Source organism: Peromyscus eremicus, chromosome 5 (assembly GCF_949786415.1).
Source record: "Peromyscus eremicus chromosome 5, PerEre_H2_v1, whole genome shotgun sequence".
In the NCBI taxonomy this organism is placed as follows: Eukaryota; Metazoa; Chordata; class Mammalia; order Rodentia; family Cricetidae; genus Peromyscus; species Peromyscus eremicus.
In genome coordinates, this window is record NC_081420.1 from 41,245,092 (window position 1) to 41,263,539 (window position 18,448).

Here is an 18,448-nt window from a genome sequence, read left to right on the forward strand (position 1 = left end):
GTCTGACTACTGTCCCCTCAATGCATGCTTTCCCAAGAGGCCAGTAGAATGTTTTAAAGCCTGGGACTGAGAAAGAGGAGTGTGGCCCCAGGTGAGAATTCAGGGGCTGGGAGAAAGGAGAAGCGAGAGAGCTAGGCAGGCAGACGGGAGTTTCAGTCCTAGGGTAGAGTACATTTTATTGGGTATTAAAAATTGCTAGTGTAGATGTCAATTTAATTAGTTGCAAAGCATGTGATTTAGGACAGATTGTAAATACGACAGTAGAACTGTGAAACTAATCTCTCATGTGGATATAAATAAACATGAACACCAGTGATTTGTTCTTATGCACATTCACTTAAAAAACACACAAGCAAGCTTTTAACTCTGTGTTGATAATTCTTTACTTTGAATTCTTTTCAATGACAGCTCTATTTCAATTCTTCTTCCACTATATATTTTATACCAATGTAATATACTTTAATGGTAAAAACTTTATTGATCACATTATTATAATTTTTACATTAAAATTTTGTAAAAATTTAAACTAAAATTAAATTTTTATTGAGTATGGTCTATTAAAATTTTAGATAGGGTTTCTACATTAATAAAGCTAACATATAAACAAAATATATTCCCAATATGAGAGAAAATATTGAATAAGAAGGCAAAATTTTTTTAGAATTGTGTATCTTAATGAAATGGTTAGGTCTCCTAAAATTAATACCGATATCTATTAATGCGTATCACATATCTATGCAGAGACAAAATTCAGCATAACTTTTGTTTCTGTGTTTTCATTTTTATAAATGCAAGTGCTGCGAAAGGTATTTTCATAAATAGATGGGAATAGTGATATTTTAGAATAGAAACATCACTCGGTTCTTTGAACTTCCTCAGAGTTAAATACCAAAATTCTAGAATGAGCTATCATCAAAAATTATTTGATATGATCTACAACCTGACAACTTTGTTGTCTCTTCTAGTTTTTCTGAGAGAACTAAAAATCAACTGACTTTAAAAACTGTGTTGCTAATCAATGGAGTCTTTCACTTTTTTGGTTTTTGATGAATATACCTTCAAATTAACTAATGTTTACCTTTTAATTATATTTGATGATATCATTTTACTTACACCTGTTAAAACTAAAAAAAAAATAGGAAAGTGAATGTTTCTATTTTCCATTCATTTTTATCTATATGCCTTTAACAACTGCCTTTGTATGTGTGGCATGGGAGATGGCAGGAGTGGAAATCTTGCCTTACTCTTGATCTTGGAAGGAAACTATAGATAAATCTGCAGTGAACAGTAGGGTTCTCATAGGTGTCCTTTATCAGGTTGGGGGAGTCCATTTCCTTTCTTTTATAATTTGTTGAGATATCTTAACAGATCTTGTCAAATAATTCACATTTCTGCTGGGTTGATAATGTAACTATACCCTTTATTTTGCTAATTTAGTGCATTCCATCAACATTCAGATTATAAGTCAGTCATGCATTTCAAGCAAAGATGCCATTTGATCATAAGATACCAATTACTTAATTTTATATGTTGCTGAATTTATAATGTGGGTATTTTAAGAGATTTTTAAACCTATGTTTATGTAGTAATGTTCTGCTAACTTCTTTCTTGTGGTATCTGTCTGGATTTAACACTAGAGCAAAATATAACACAAACTGGGTTACGGTTCTTCCTCTTATTTTATGAAAAGAATTACATTTCATTGAAATTATTTCCTTTTTAATGTTTTATGGAATTCACTAGTAAAAACAGCTTGCCTTGAGATTTCATAAACTTGGCTGACATGCCCTAAATGCATGTCCATCTTGGAATTTGATCTTATATATGCCTTATGTGGAAAAGAGGTATTACTGTTGTAATTAGTGGAGATGAGGTCATGCTGGAATAGAACAGGCCCATAATCAATATAGTAAATATTCTCAGAAGAAGAGGCAGCCACACATCCAGAAGAGAAAGAGGAGATTACACAGCTGTAAGACAACGAACAGGGTGACACATTGCAACCCCAGAAGCCAGAAAACAAGTATAGATGACTTCAGACCCTGCAACCTCCAGAACTGTGAGAGAATCCATTCTTGTAGCTGTAGCACACCTAACTGCGGTAGTTTTGTTTTGTTTCATTTGCAACCCAAGAACACTAATATACTTCTAATTATTAATTTAATTTCTTGACTTGATATAGTTCCATCCAGGTCTTTTATTTCTTCTTAAGTCATTTTTCAGTGTTCTGGTCTTCTTTAAAAATTTCCCACCATATCTTAATTCTTGACTTTCATGACACAAAATTGTCCATAATATTCTATTATAATCATTTAATTTCTTTTGGGTATATAGTGGTGTTTAAAATTATGTTTACCCATTTTAAATGGTGAGTTCTCTTATGAGTTCATTGGTTTTGTTTATTTTCTCAGATAAAAGTATCTGGTTTTCATTATTACACTTGTTTTTATTTTATTAATTTTTATTCTATTCTGATGTTTATTTTCTTTCTTCTACTTAGTTTGGGTTTGAAATGTTGTTCTCTGGATTCTTGAGGTTGAATGCAGGTTATTGACTTTAGATCTTTCTTCTAAAGAAAGTTATACATTTTTCTTTAAATATGATTTAGCTGGCATCATAATATAATAATATATGCAAATAAAAGCTATATCTTTATATATAAGCTAGACTTCTTCCATCATGTTTTGGAAAGAAAACGTGTTACTTTGCTTTCACATTTTCTCATTCTTGAATTTTAATTTGATAGATAACTGTATGATTTCAATCTTTTAAAATAAATTGATGCTTGTTTTACTGAATGACCTGTGCTTTAATCATGGGAAGGTCCCAAACGATACCATCTGAAATAGCCTCAGAGGTATATTTCAGAATAAATATAATCAAGGGAATGCAACAAAAACTTTTAAGCTGCTGAAAGAAGAAATTGAAAAGATAGAAAAACCTCCCATACTCATGGATTGGCAGGACAGATGTGAAAAACGGCCATCCTACCAAAACCAATCTACAGATTCAATGAAATTCTCTTCAAAATTCCAGGTCTTCACAGACATTGAAAACATTATCTTCAACTTAATGTAGAAATAGAAAAGACCTAGGATAATCAAAACAATACTGAACAACTATACACCAAAGAAACAAAAAATTATAGGAGGTGTCACCAATTCAGATTTCAAGTTATACTAGAATTATAGTGACAAAACCTGCATGGTACTAGCATAAAAAGAGACACATTGATCAACTGAATAGACTGAGGATGCATGTATAAGCCCACAGTACTATAGTCACCTCATTTTGACAAAGGCCGACAATACACATTAGAGAAAAGAGAACATCCTCAATATACTGTGCTGGTCAAACTGGATGGCTCCATGTAGAGAATGAAACTAGAGAGCAAGTAGAAGAGGGAATATAGGGAGGGATAAATAACACAAAAGACCTTTCAAAAAGTCATGAAAATATGTTACTGTAGAAGCTTCCATATATGTGCGTGTACACACACACATAATATATACATAGTATATGTACATAATATATATAATATACACATAATATATAATGTGTATTATATGTATTGTGTATTATATGTATATGTGTATGTATATATGCATATATGTATGTGTATATATATATAAAGGTACCAGGCAACAATACCAGGCACCAGAGACTAACAACTAGAAAGCCCAGTGCTGAGAATGGGCTGCTTCTTTTGATAGAGTTGTTGGTTAGTGAGGTCCCATAGATTAAAAAAATACCTTACAGGCTATTGCCAATATTCTTGGTTATCCTCCAGAACTTAATGGTAAGACCCTGTTACTGAAGACACTGAACACTTGAATCATAGAACATGTAGAAATCAAGCTGTTGCAGACCTGGATGCTTCATCCCTACTGGCTAGCTTTCATGTGATAGAAGGTGCTGAGCAAGCAAGAAGAGGAAAGTAATCACTAATTTTACCCAGCTGTGAAACCTGTGACCTACAGCATTGGCAGGCTTGGCATGCCCACTGGTGCAACCGTGGCATTAATGCCATGGCAGTACACAAGAACTTTCTGATTGAACTTAATCCACAAAATAAAACCTATAACTTGTACCATTATCAGGCCAAGACCCTACGGCTAGACAGGTCATTATTATTATGCTGCTAAATAATAGAGTATTAAATTGACTTCTAATGACTTATAATCATACCAGTAGATCAATGCACCTCTCACTCCTCATCAGAGAATCTTTTATTTGCAGTAGATGGCACAGACGACCACAACTGGCCAGGGTGAAGAATGTAAAGAAATGCAGAATGCTCAACGCTGAACGTAACATATATGCTGGACCCCTCTGTTCAAAGCATAGGGATCGTTGAAGACGAGGGGACAGAAAGAGAATAACAGACAGATGTGGTTGATGGCTGTAAGAAAATGGTGTGTTCTGGACACAGGAGGGCAAATGTACACATGAACTCACAGGAGGTGTGAACAGCATTCCCAAGTCCTTTGTATGTCCAACCCCAGCGTGGAGAGGGGAGTTGGAAATGCTATATCATTTCTAGTTGTGGAGCAACTGGCAATTGTTAGCTGCAGAGAGAAAGGAAGTTAAGTTTTCTCTATAGTGGAGCCCCTGGTACATTGACCAGTGGAAGACCACACATCCAAGAATATTTAGGCAGCACAAATATTCTTGGTTTTGATGGGTTGAAAAAAAGAGAAGAAAAGGACACAAAGGTGGCCTGGGAAAGGCATGGGTCTAGGAAGAGTTAAGGCAGGAAGGGTGAATATAGCCAAAATATATTTTATGAAATTCTCAAAGAATTAATAAAGATTTTAAAAATTAAAAATGGGACTGGGGAAATGACTTAGTTGGTGGAAAAGCATTTGCTGTATAAACATGTTGACCTGAGTTTGATTCCTAGAATCCACATTAAAAATAATTAATAGCTGGTTATCCTTTGCTTTACATTTTGAAGAGAGAGAAGAGGGATTCTAAGAGCAAGGGCCATCAAGATCATGATGGGGAAATCTGCAGACAACTGAACCAAGCTAGTGAGAACTCATGAACTTTAGACCAACAGCTGTGGAGCTTCCATGGGACTGGACTAGGCCCTCTGCATGAGAGACAGTTGTGTAGCTTGGTCTGCTTAAGGGGCCCCAGCAGTAGGATCAGGATCTGTCTCTGGTGCATGAGCTGGCTTTTTGGAGGCCGTTACCTATGATGAGACACCTTTCACAGCCTTGATGCAGAGGAAGGAGCTTGGACCTACCTCAACTGAATGTACCAGGTTCTGCTGACTCCCCATGGGAGGTTTTACCTTTTCAGAGGAGGGAATGGGGGGGTGGGCGGGGGGGGGGAGAAGGCTGAGGGAGAGCAGGAGGAGAGTTGAGAGGGGGATCTGTTGTTGGTATGTAAAATGAATAAAAACATTTCTTAATAAAGAAAAATAAATAAAGCTACGCAAAAGTGTCCTAAAACATCTATTCTGTTGTCACTAGGTGGAGTACTCTGGGATTTTTGCTAGGTCTTTTGTGTTGTCCAGATTCTTATATCCTCATTTTTGTCTAGTTCCATATATTAAGATTTAAGAAATGTTCAAATCTTAAGTTATATTTCTTAATTTCATAATTTTCTTTACAATTCTGTCACTGTTTCTTATATTTTAAGGATCCTATTAATTTCACATATGTAGGAGCAATACAATATGCAGTAGTAATATATAACAACTTATTTTTTGTTGGTATAATAGTGCCCTTATCTTTACAAAAGATGCCTCTGGTTTTATACTTTTCTATAGCTTAAAGCATATTTTGTATCATAAAGTAAGAAGCCTGTGGTTTCTCTTCTTGTGTCCCGTCGTATTTTGTCCTTCTGTTTTCAACCTATGTATGCCCTTAAAGCTAGGCATGTCTCTAGTATTCAGAATCTAGTTGGATGTTACTTTAGAAAGAACAGCCTAGTTCTGATTATCTTGACTTTTGAATGGCATGTGTGGTCCACACAGAGAATGCCACTCTGAGATTTCTAGCTGCCTGTGTTGCTCACGTGTGCTCTTCATTGGTCTTCTACCTATGCTGCTGCTGCTGCTGCTGCTGCTGCTGCTGCTGCTGCTGCTGGTGGTGGTGGTGTGTATGTGTGTATAAACAAGGATCTTTGAGTCCTACTTTCTTCCTGGTGATTTTTTTCATCGTGTTTTATGCGAATGTTTCTATTCCCCGTGGTTCCTGAATTATAATGTGTAGCTTCAATCTATCAAAATTTATATCATGCTAATAGCAATTTAATTAGCACAAAAGTTTACAGCTTTGCTTCTGTACTGTTCCATTTCTTTCCATATCCTTTGGGCTAATTCTCTCATGTTGTAGACCAAACAATGCAGTGTTTTAATTACCGTTTTTAAGCATTTTCACTTGACATATTCAGAAAAATATGTGTGTATAAATATATCTCCTTTCGTATATACCATAACCTGAGCTTTCTACCTCTGCTTATGACTCTAAATTACCTTGTATTATGTTTTCTTTCTGTTTAAAGGACTGCTCTTTTAGTCCTTTTTAATTTTAATGTGTGTATGCATGCACATGTACATGTGTATATGGCAATGTATGTGTGTATGAGTGTTTTCACATATGAAAACAAATGTGTATATAAAGGTGAACATGCATATGCATGTATGCATGTGTGAATGCCCACATGCAGAGGTTGACTTATGGTGTCTACTTTGATGATGATCCACCTTATATATGGAGGTAGGGTCTCTCACATGAACCTAGAGTTCAAGGATTTGGCTAGTATAGGTAATTGATTTGTTCTGGGGCTCCCTTGTCTCTGCCTTCTAAGTCGAGATTAGAGGCAGATCACCTCACTTGCCCAATAGTTGCACGGATAATAGAGACTCAATTATGGTCCTGACATTTATTCAGCAAGAGCTTTACTCACTGCGCCGTCTTTCCAGCCCTTATAGCACTTACTTTTAAGAGTTATTTATTTTAATTTTGTATGTATGAATGTTTTGTTTGCATGTATGTATGTGCACTGTCTGTGTGCCTGGTGTCTACATGGTTGTGAGCCACCACGTGGGTGCTGGAAATTGAACTTCGGCCCTCTGCAAGAGCAATAAGTGCTCTTAACCACTAAGTCGTCTTTCCAGCTCCCTGTTAGTACTTCTTATATGACAAATTTACTAGCAATGCTTCTCAGTTTTATTCATCAGGAAATGTGTTTATATTTTATGCTCACTTTTGAGTTATAGTTTAATATGGCATAGAATTCTAGGTTAACAGCTTTTTGTCCCCTCTCAGCACCTTATGTCATTCCACTGCCTTCTGCCCCCATAGCTCTACAAATGAAACAGTATAAATTAGCTAGACTGTTTTCCTGCAGGGGACATATCATATTTCTGTTGTGTTCAAGGGCTTCAAATTGTATTTGTTTTCAGGAGACTGGCTATGAGGTGTCAAGATTTGCTCTGTATTTATTCTGTTTGAAGTTTAAGAGGCTTGGATCAGTAGATTAATATCTTCCCTCAGTTTTGAAGCTGTGTTGGCTTTTATCTTTTTTTTGGGTAGTTTTACAAACTTCCTCTTTCTTCCTCTCCTCTTAGAACACCCATCCCACAGATGTTGAGATACTGGATGCTGTAGCACGTGTTCCCGAGGCTTGGATTATTTCCTTCAAGTCTGGCTTTCCTCCAGCTTTGTTTTGGATAATTTCCATTGATCTATGTTCAGGTACATGGATCCTTTCTTCTGTGAACTGAAATCTGCCCAGCCTATCTAGTGAATTATTATTGTTTTTCAAGTCTAGACTTCTCATTTGGCCCCTTATTATCATCTTATGTGTCTGTTCAAAGTCTATTTGCTGAACATTGGCAAAATACTTTCAATGTGATTGTATTTGACGTTGCTGCTGACAATGTCGAAGATAAGATAATTAGCCTCCAGACCTGTAACCTTCCAATCTCTCCACAGTAATGAACTTCTGATCAATCAGTCTCCTCAGACACAGCCTCTTTCCAGGAGATTTTGCTCATACTTTGATAACTGTAAACCAGTTAGCTTATCAGCAAAAAGCTATGGCATTGGAGCAATTTGTTTTTCTTTCCAACTTTGCAGCGTGAAGTTTTTGAGTAAAAGCCTAAATCTAAAAGTTTCCAAGACTGAAAAAAAATCCCATAAAACATACAAAAATCTCATCAGTAAAACTCTCATCCAGACAGAAACCATTCTCTATTTACTGATCTCTGTTACATGTTCATGGCTATTCATGTCTATTTGGAGAATGACTTTGGGTATAAGCCAGAGATCCTCTTATGATATTATCACACTATTCAGTTTGGTGGCCTTTCTCCTTTTGAGTATTTCAGTGTTTGTGAGGCAGAATTATAAGGCTTTTGTTCCTGGTGTAGTCCTCTGAGGGAGGGTTGGTATGTTTGATGTCACTTCGATCTTTTTTAACACAATAACAAAAGGATTTGTGTATGTAATTGGGATACTAACCAATTTACTTTGGGTTACTATATTTTCTGGAGTGGGCCTAAAATAGTCAACAAATCCTTTTAAATGTCAAGTTTTCTCTAGGTGGAGCTGGACAGAAAATAAATCAGCATATTGTTGACTTCTTCCGCTAAGCAGAAGCCTCTAGTCCTTGACAGAAGGCAGTTAGTAAGCAAAGGGACCCTGCTTCTGCTAATGGGAGGGACTGAATACTGTCAACAGTCAAAGTGAGGTCCTAAATGAGAGCTCAGCCCTGTGGTGGTTTGAACGAGAATGCTCCGTCTCCTCCTGGAGGCTCATATATTTGAATGTTCGGTAGCAAGGATTAGGGAGTGTGGCTTTGTTAGAGGAGGTGTGTCTCTGGTGGGCTTTGATGTTTCAAAAGCCCTTATCAGACCCAGCAACTCCCTTTCTCTCTGCCTCCAGCTTGCAGATCGGAATATAAGCTGTCAGCAACTGCTCCAGCTCCATGACTCCCTGCCTGCTGTCATGGTCCCTGTCATGATGGTCACGATTCACCCTGTGAAACTGTAAGCAAGTCTCCAATTAAATGCTCTCTTTTATAAGTTGCTGTGACCATGATGTCTCTTCACAGCAATAGAACGGTGTCTAAGACAAGACCCATCTGACATCTCAGTTTCAACCTTTTCAATCCTTAGCAAAGAACCCAATTATATCATGTCTGGACTTCTGATATACAGAAACTAGGAAACAACAAACATGTGTAACTTTGAGCTTATCAGTAGAGAACAATTTATTATACATCTATAGAAAGTCATGCTCCATGCAATCATCTTACTTATTTTTAAATTTTCTTAGTATATATCCACTGGACACAGTATTGTGCTGTATCAGTACATTTTTATACCCCAGCCTGTGTACAGATTCACTTGGGTGAATCAGTTCTCTCTTGGCAGCATGTGGGTCCTAAGGATCATGCAGGCTGCCTCCCCCAGGTTAGGGAGTCTTTTTAAAACATCTTCTCCCCATCATTTCTGCAGAGTGCCACAGGGAGATTGTCTGTGTTCTCTTTGCAGCTGCCAAGCATGGTTTCCATCTCTTCTTCACCTTCTTTCCTTTCTCTCTGAAACGCTGCCACTGAGGATCCAGTAAGGACTTTCTGAGGCTCTGTCTTAAGTGTGGCTCTCATTACTTTCTCACTGGGATGGGGATAATCCCCAGACTGTGACAATCGCTCCAGGGTAGACTCTAGACTTGGGAGTTTCCTCTCTTGCTGAGCTACAAAACTACATTTTTAACCATCACTCACCTCTGCAGGCAGCTGTTACTCCGACTGCCCAGTTTATTCCCTAGAGATTCGGGATACTGTATCTACGCGTCATTCACATTTTCAGGAAACTGCTGTGAAATCTTTCTTTGTAGAGGATCTTTCCTTCAGATCCTCTCAGAATGACACAAGCTGTGCTTTCATAGGTTATCATTCTGTTTCCTTGGACTCTGCATTGCAACAGGCTTAATCTCAGGACTTTTAGAACGCAGTTTCAGTACATTTCTTTCCTGATTCTCAAGTTTGGATAATCACAACCCTTTTGAGAACTTGTGATGTGCCAAGACAGTTCTAAGTCCACCATGGTATCTACATGTTTAACGATCATTACCCTGTGTCATTCTCGTCTTGCTGGGAAGGAAGGTGCAGAGGGTTAAGCAATATCCCCGATGCCTAATGTGTAGAGCGGCAGAGTCAGGGTTGATCCATCTACGAGCCTGGACTTTCTAACGTTTGTTCTTCCTATTGTATCCATGCGAACAGCTAGAAAATTCGGTAAAGTACTAGACAGAAAATACAGACCACAAGTGACCTCACGATTCAGAGAGAACTGTATGAACATTGTAAACTGACATTCCTATATTCAGTCAGTCTAGGAAGATCTAGAGAGAGTGATCGGCACATTATAACTTCTTAGGGATTTCATTTGATACTGTGCAACTTTTTCATTTCTTCCTCTTTCCCACAGAACACTCATAAAAAGGAGAAAAAGTATTATTAACCTTTCCCCTAAAGAATAGCATGCCGCCACCATTTTTTTAAAGCTCTGCTCACTCTGTGACCTTGCCCCAAAGTCACAGACCCTTTTCTTTCTCTGTTATGTCTCTCTGGTTTTTCTTTTCAAGGTTTTGACCCCGGGATACCACAGAAAAAAGAAAGTAAACAGGATGTAGACAACTCAAATGATCAGGAAGCTGCCATTTACATAAAGACTGGACTAAATTCAATGATAATTTAAAAGTCAAGACAGAAGGAGAGGAGCATACGCAAGATTACCAAAGTGAGGGATGAGTGCAGAGTGGCACCCCAGGAACTGGGGTGTGATCTAGCTAAACTCTGGGGGTCTGTAAGTCCTTGGACTGCAGGTGAGAGGCAGAACAGCAGAGTGGGGCCACAGGACTGCTGTGAGACAGCCCCCTGCCCTCCACCTCCACCCCCCATGAACTCTACAGCAGTCCAAGGACTTACAGACCCCCAGAGTTTAGCTAGATCACACCCCAGTTCCTGGGGTGCCACTCTGCACTCATCCCTCACTTTGGTAATCTTGCGTATGCTCCTCTCCTTCTGTCTTGACTTTTAAATTATCATTGTATTTAGTCCAGTCTTTACGTAAATGGCAGCTTCCTGATCATTTGAGTTGTCTACATCCTGTTTACTTTCTTTTTTCTGTGGTATCCTGGGGTCAAAACCTTGAAAAGAAAAACCAAGCCTTCTGGGCCTTGGCTGCAGCTCAAGCTCTTGAGGGCTAAGGACTGAGCCCACTCCCAAGTCTGAGATCTATGGATGTCAGGATGATTTGGGAACTGAAGCTACTATGAGAAGGGAAGGAAAAAGAGAACTGGTGATACCCAAAGGAAGCATGGATGGCAAGAGGCAAAGCTCTCTGCTACCCACAGAAATTACTGCCCAGTTACAGAGAAAGAGAGACTGAAATCTGTGACATCTTAATTATGACCATGAATTTGCAAGATTCCCTGCCAGCTCTGTCCAAACCTTTCCTGTTAATGACACTCTTTCCTATTCACACCTTTGTCTCTTGTTCCAACCAGAGTTTCTGAGCACTCTGGGCTGTGCAGAAGGGGAGATGCCTGACTCTGAAGGCATGTTTAATAAAACATGAATGAGAGAATGAATGGGTCTTTAAAACCCTTAAATGACTTCTTTGGTATTAAATAGTACCTTAAAACCCTCGAAACTCAATGAATTAGTTTAAGTGTCAATGAAAAGCATACAGACTATGTTGGCTTGTAAATCATCCTGTACTGAAACTGATGTTTTAGGGAATAGAACCTGGCTTATTACTGATTCCATAACCTCTGGAAAGTCGAGGCACAGTCCAGTGAGCCGTTGTTTAGAGGGCAACGGGATGGCTAGTGAAGTGTTGATAACAGGGAATTCCCACAGCTAGTTCTCACTCAGGGTGAGGTCAAGACCCATGTTCTCAAGTCTAGTATTCAGTTCCCCGGTCTTAGGCTCCTGGTTGGAAGTTAGACTGTTGTTGTTTGGGGGATGCTGCTCTATAGCCTTGCACCTTCTGTGGTGGTTCCTTTTGGAGAGTCTGCTCAGTTGCAACCACACCACTCCTCGGGAACTGTATCTGTACCTAGGACTTACTACCACTTGCCTCCTATTCAGTGGCGTGATGGCAGCCCAGGTTCTCGCGAGAGCATGAAGCTGGGATTGGCAACAAGAGGGAGGGCCCAGGAATCTGTGAGCTGTGCCACCACGCATACCTGACCAAAGGACAGAGAGCGACGGAACCAGCTCATCTGCAGGACACAATCAGAGAGACGATTCCCCAGATAGCTGACAGTCACCATTTCGTGACACCTGGCTTGATTGTTAGGGTCCACCATTTTTCTGACTTTCAGTTCTAAACTTCATTCCTTGGATTATCCTAAGAAAGTTTCCTCCTTTACATGCTCGTCTTAACTCATTCGGATTCCTTTATTCATTTGGGGGCCGTGGGAACTGAAACCAGGGCTCCACACCTGCCAACCATGCGTGCTGCCCTTCAGCTTATCTCAGGCCCAATTCAGTTCCTCGAACTTGCAATCTAAGTAGGCATTACATGCCTGGTTGCCATATGCCGTAGGGATTCAGTGTCTGAAAAGAAGATAAAGGGATACACATACAGAAAATAGAGTGGCACACTGACAACAGCCACTTAGAAATATGGCTATTACTTCTGTTACTCCAGCAGCACAAGAGATTAAAAAAAAAAATAGGGACTTATCAAATCAAAAAGAATTTATTCTAGAGGGGACACAGTTATAAAACTGAAAAAAAAAAAAAACCTCACAGAATAGGAAAAAATATTAGCAAGTCATAGATTTGACATGGGACCTGTATATGAATACACACACACACACACACACACACACACACACACACACACACACACATGTATATTAGAATCTGAAAATGAAAACTCTACTGAAAATCATGAAATTTGGAGGTAAATGGATAGAACATATTATACTGACCGGAGTAACTCAGACCCAATAAGAAAAACACGGCGTGCTCTTATTTGTGATTTTTTAAGCTCCAAATCTATAAATGTGAATATCAACCCTGGAATACCATTGGGACTAGGGAAGTGAAAAGGCACCAAGAAGGGAGGAGCTGTAGAACTGGGAACAGCAGGACAGAGGTTCCATGAAGGGAGAAATGAGAAAAATGGGGGGCTCCAACTGAGGAGGGGAGAGAGGGTAATAACAGAAGGAGATGGGAGGAAGAACAGATACAAACACTAAGGATCCTTGAAAAAGACATAGAGTCGTTCTTTTATGTTTACCTAAAATGACATATGTTACAAATATATGTGTATAGGACACATATTTTTGTAAGTGTTGGGGAGCTGCACAAAAATGACTGCAGAGCAGGAGCTTCCGAAGCTCTGTAAGAACAACTGTGATATTTAAATGCTTGTGTTCATGGAGATGGAGGAACTCAGGCCACGGAACACTATTATGGATAGGAAACAGGAACTACTTCCACTGCAGGGGAGGTGTCTAAGATGCTTGAGTTCCTGTGAATTTTTTTTTTTTTTTTACTTGTTTGATTTTAGTTAAGGCAAGAACATACTTCCCTGATCAAGGAAGGATTTTTTTTTTTATTTTGCAATACAATTCAGTTCTACATATCAGCCACGGATTCCCCCCTCCCGCCCCCCTCACCTTCCCCCCAGCCCACCCCCCATTCCCACCTCCTCCAGGGCAAAGCCTCCCCCACGGACTGAGATCAACCTGGTAGACTCAGTCCAGGCAGGTCCAGTCCCCTCCTCCCAGGCCGAGCCAAGTGACCCTGCATAGGCCCCAGGTTTCAACGACTGAGGGATCTGGATGCAGAGATCCATGGCTAGGCCCCGGGTGGAGCTCTGGGAGTCCAATTAGCGAGAAAGAGGAGGGTTTATATGAGCGAGAATTGTTGAGACCAAGGTTGGATAAAGCACAGGGACAAATAGCCAAACGAATGGAAACACATGAACTATAAACCAATGGCTGAGGGGTCACCAACTGGATCAGGCCCTCTGAATGGGTGAGACAGTTGATTGGCTTGATCTGTTTGGGAGGCATCCAGGCAGTGGAACCAGGTCCTGTGCTCATTGCATGAGTTGGCTGTTTCAAGGAAGGATTTTGTATTGAGACTGTAGGTAATGACTAAGAAAGATGAATTCTTGCTGCGCTGGACTGTGGACATCCAGCTCCTCGTCTCTTGTTCCACAGGTTTCATTGCCCTGGGTTTTTGAGGGGGGAGGGGCCTGCTGCAGAGTCTTTGAGATAACGGAATCTCCCACTTTTCACTAGTCATCTTCCAATACAAAAATTTCTAAAATCCTGAAATTTTTTATAATGTATTTATTTTTATTTTATGAGCATTGGTGTTTTGCCTGCATGTGTGTCTGTGTGAGGGTGTCAGGTCCCTAGAACTGAAATTACACACAGTTGTGAGCCATCATGTAGGTGCTGGGAATAGAACCCGGGTCCTCTGGAAGAGCAGTCAATGCCCTTAATGGCTGAGTCGTCTCTCCAGCACCAAAATACCATCCTGCCTGCCACCTTCTGGGGACTTTGTGGGTAGACAGCCTGTAGTTGCCTGCCGCTGATCTGGTTAGCCGTGACTCGTGCTGTGTGACCCTGTGGATCCACCTCCAGCACTGCGGTGTACAGGCAGACTGCGTTTTCGTCACATGTAGTGCCTAGTTTATTCTTCAGTGAGAGGGATTCTAGTCTTTACCAATCTCTAGACTTTTCTCTAAAACGGGCAGTAACTTCCCTGAAGACAGACACTTTAAACATTCCTGGTATTTATCTTTGCATTCTTGGTTCAGAACCCAGAGTCTGCTATTTGTTAGCCATTCAGTGACCATGTAAGGAATTAGGTGTTGAACTGTTTGAAGGGACACTTTCTGCACATGAGTTTAAAGAGATGCATCTATTATTATTAGAAAGTTGTTAGGGTGTTAGCAACAAGTGCAGACCCAGCAGAATATTTCCAACATACACAACTTCCTCCATGAAGCCATGAAACTCTCCCTCCAGCCATGGGCTGAGAGTGAGTTTACCTCACTACTTCTAAAGACATTTCTCAGATGACGTCCTAGAAGCCAAAGGAGCCCAGGATCTACTTTTGGGAATGCGCAGTCTCTTCCTTGCTTCTTTGAGTATTGATCTGAGGCATCACAGTGGTCCCAAGTCTCTTGCCTACATCATAGGAAGACACCTCAATGGGAATAATCATTCCCCCATCCAGGGAGCAGTTCATATCTAGGGGCTGTTTCTGTGGAAACTTGTGCTCCCTCACTGGAATTTTCCAAAGAATACTCCACAACAAACTTCTGCACAAAGTGGTCTGAGTCTATTTCCTTCAAGGAAGCAGCTTCAAACAGCAAGACACCAGCCAACACGGACCACTTCCATCTCCTGACTGAGTATATAGGGCTTGGTTAATGTTAACCACTTAAACCGATACCTGACACCTACCTTCCTTGTTATCATGACAACAGATGACAAAGTCACCCAGAGGGACTTGCTGGAAGTTCTGAGCTACACAGGGAAATTGAATAGCAGGAGTTCCCAGCATGGAACCCTGAAAGAGTTCTCATGGTTTGGAATTCTTTCTCTGGGATTCATGTGCTGTCATGTAACAAATCACCCCCTCCTGGGACCACTGAGGGTAGGTGCTCCAAGGGACTTTCCTAAATGGAGCACACTCCTAACCATCCTTCACCCCCAAAGCACTAAACAGGTGAGTAAAGCTATCTTAGTTTCTGACCCATCAACCCACCATTTTCATCTACCCATCAACTCAGTCACCCCCACATGCACAGAAAATCACCATCCAGGCTCTGCCCAAATTCCTTACCCACAAAATCATGTGGCAACAAATGATTATTGTTTTCATTTGTTCTGCAACAATAGATACGTAGAGCAAATTCCTGGAATTCTCTTAACACAGCTTCCAACTCCCCATAGCCTTGCTGGGGACCAAGCAGGAAAGGAAATGGGAAGCTTGTGTCCATTCTACTGATGTGAAGATCTGGGGATCTCAGAGTAGATTGCTGGCCCAAACCCAGAAAGTCTATTTGTAGCCACCCTGGAAATGGAACTGACTCTTAGGAGCCTTTCCTCAGTGTATTCCATTTGACAGGCTTGCAGATTTGTTGTCAGAACATGAAATGGCAGTAAGTTGTGATTTTTAAGAAACTAAAGACTGAGTGAAGATGACCTGGCACCTCCTGAATCTGGTTCTTGGGTTTTGTTTTTAAAGGAATATTTGGATGTAGAGATGAGTTCCCTGATGTGCATAACATGATCACGGCTTTGGCAATACATGACTAATTAAGACTTTTTGATACTGCCTCTACACATAATTCATAAGTGTCAGAGTTTTTGCCTGAGTTGTCTGTGTATAGTACTTGGCCATCACACTTATCCCTAGGGTTCTTTTTGTTTAGGATTCCATGTTGAAGTCTGCTTACTGAATAATCGTTTCTTAGTTCTGACTTTATGTGGCTCCATTGCCCATGCTATCTCACTTCCCTCTACTGCTACATGCTCCATATATAATATGAATACAGAAGGTGTTATAGTTAGGGTTTCTATTGCTGTGATGAACCACCATGACCAAAAGCAACTTGGAGAGGAAAGGGTTTATTTCGGTTTATACTTCCAGGTAATAGCCCATCTCTGAGGGGAGTCTTGGTAAGAACCCAACAGGAACCTGGACAGGAACTGATACAGAGGCCGTGGAAGAGTGCTGTTTACTGGCTTGCTTAGCTTGCTTTCTTATAGAACTCAGGATCACCAGCCCAGGGAAGGAACCACCCACAATGGGTTGGGCCCTCCTCCATCAATCCCTAATTAAGAAAATGCTCTACAGACTTTCCAATCTTATGGAGGCATTTTCTTTTCTTTTTTTTTTTTTTAAAGATTTATTTATTTATTACATATACAGTGTTCTGTCTGCACGAATCCCTGCAGGCCAGAAGAGGGCGTCAGATCTCATTACAGATGGTTGTGAGCCACCATGTGGTTGCTGGGAATTGAACTCAGGACCTTTGGAAGAACAAGCAGTGTTCTTAACCTCTGAGCCATCGCTCCAGCCCCGGAGGCATTTTCTTAATTGAAGTTCCCTTCTCTCAGGTAACTTCAGTTTGTGTCAAGTTGACATAAATCTAGCCAGTACAGAAGTTTTCACCTTATTCCTTGTTATCCCCAGAAGACACAAAGCAAATACAAAAACAAACTGGAAATAAAATGTTCCTATGAAGAAGTCACTACGCCATGTCTCAGTCAGTGTTCAGAGTTTCTGCTGGACCACCACAGTGAGATTCCCTAAAGAATGAAGGAAGCTTAGGGGGCTGAGCCCTCACTGTATACAGATGTCACAGACCTGCATGCGTGATCTTAGTTCTCACAGTTCTATGAAGTACGTATCATTAGTCTTGTCCGCTAAGAAGGACACAGGGGTAGGGAGAGGGCTAGGTAAGAGCCAGCAACAGATCAGCAAGAGGAGGAGGAAGAGGAGGATGACAACCTAATCCAGATGTCTGAGGTCAGAGCCATGGAGAGAACTGAGAATTTCATACTATTAGAGAAGCTGATCCCAAAAAAAACCTGTCCAATAACAGAAGAGGACTTTTGTTTGATCATTTTTTGAGACAGGGTCTCAATATGTAGCCCAGGCTAGCCTCCATCTGGTGATCCTCCTACCTCTTTCTCTTGAGTACTGGGAATACAGATAAGTATGTGCCATCCCATCTAACTTTGAGGTTGAGGGATTATTGTGCAAGCAAAGTATCAGATTTTATTGTTATGAACACATAGAAAAAACTTAATATGTACTTACCTGCACAGTTGTGGCCATTGGAGTAGCTGGCACCTGGCTGGTCCTCATAGGGTACAGAGGCCAATGAGTGAGAGAGCAGAAGAAGAAACAAAGGGGTAGCCTTGAGGACTTTCCAAGGGGACTTCATCCTGAGATGTGTACCAGGAGCCACCGTCTTGGTCCAAAAGATCACTCTACTTCTCAATCCTCCTTGGCCTCTCTATAGTTACCACACCCCCAAAGCAGACTGCCATAAACACACTTTGCAGCAAGTATGATGCAATCACGTGTGCATGGAGAACTGGCTATTTTGAGACCTCTGAGAGAGGCTCAGATATCCCGGTCTGGGAAGAGCTGGAGAAGTCCTTGGTGGGCAGTCCCTCTGAGCAAAGACTTCAGGGAAAAGAAATGCCCAAGTTGCACAGTGACAGCAACAGCACTTCCGGCCTCTGGCTGAAGTCACTGACCATAAACCACATGAACTTTGAGGTTTGCCCGAAGCACGCTGTCGGGTTGGAGGAGAGAGGTCTTTCCTCTTTTGTTCTTGTAAAACAAAACTAAACGAAAACTAAAACCAAAGAAGAAAACATCACACCACCTGTACACAGTCCTTCAGCAATCTGAGTGGCAG

At 40.5% G+C, this 18,448-nt stretch overlaps 1 protein-coding gene across 1 annotated transcript in view; it reads right to left on the reverse strand.

The window, feature by feature from the left end:
- The window catches only part of Aoah (acyloxyacyl hydrolase), a 209,211-nt gene extending 191,008 nt beyond the window's left edge, over positions 1–18,203 (reverse strand). The window contains exon 1 of the mRNA XM_059262392.1: positions 17,839–18,203. Within this exon, the coding sequence (XP_059118375.1) occupies positions 17,839–17,965 (127 nt within the window). The 5' untranslated portion in view covers positions 17,966–18,203. The remainder of the gene's footprint in view (positions 1–17,838) is intronic.
- Positions 18,204–18,448: the final 245 nt, after the last annotated feature.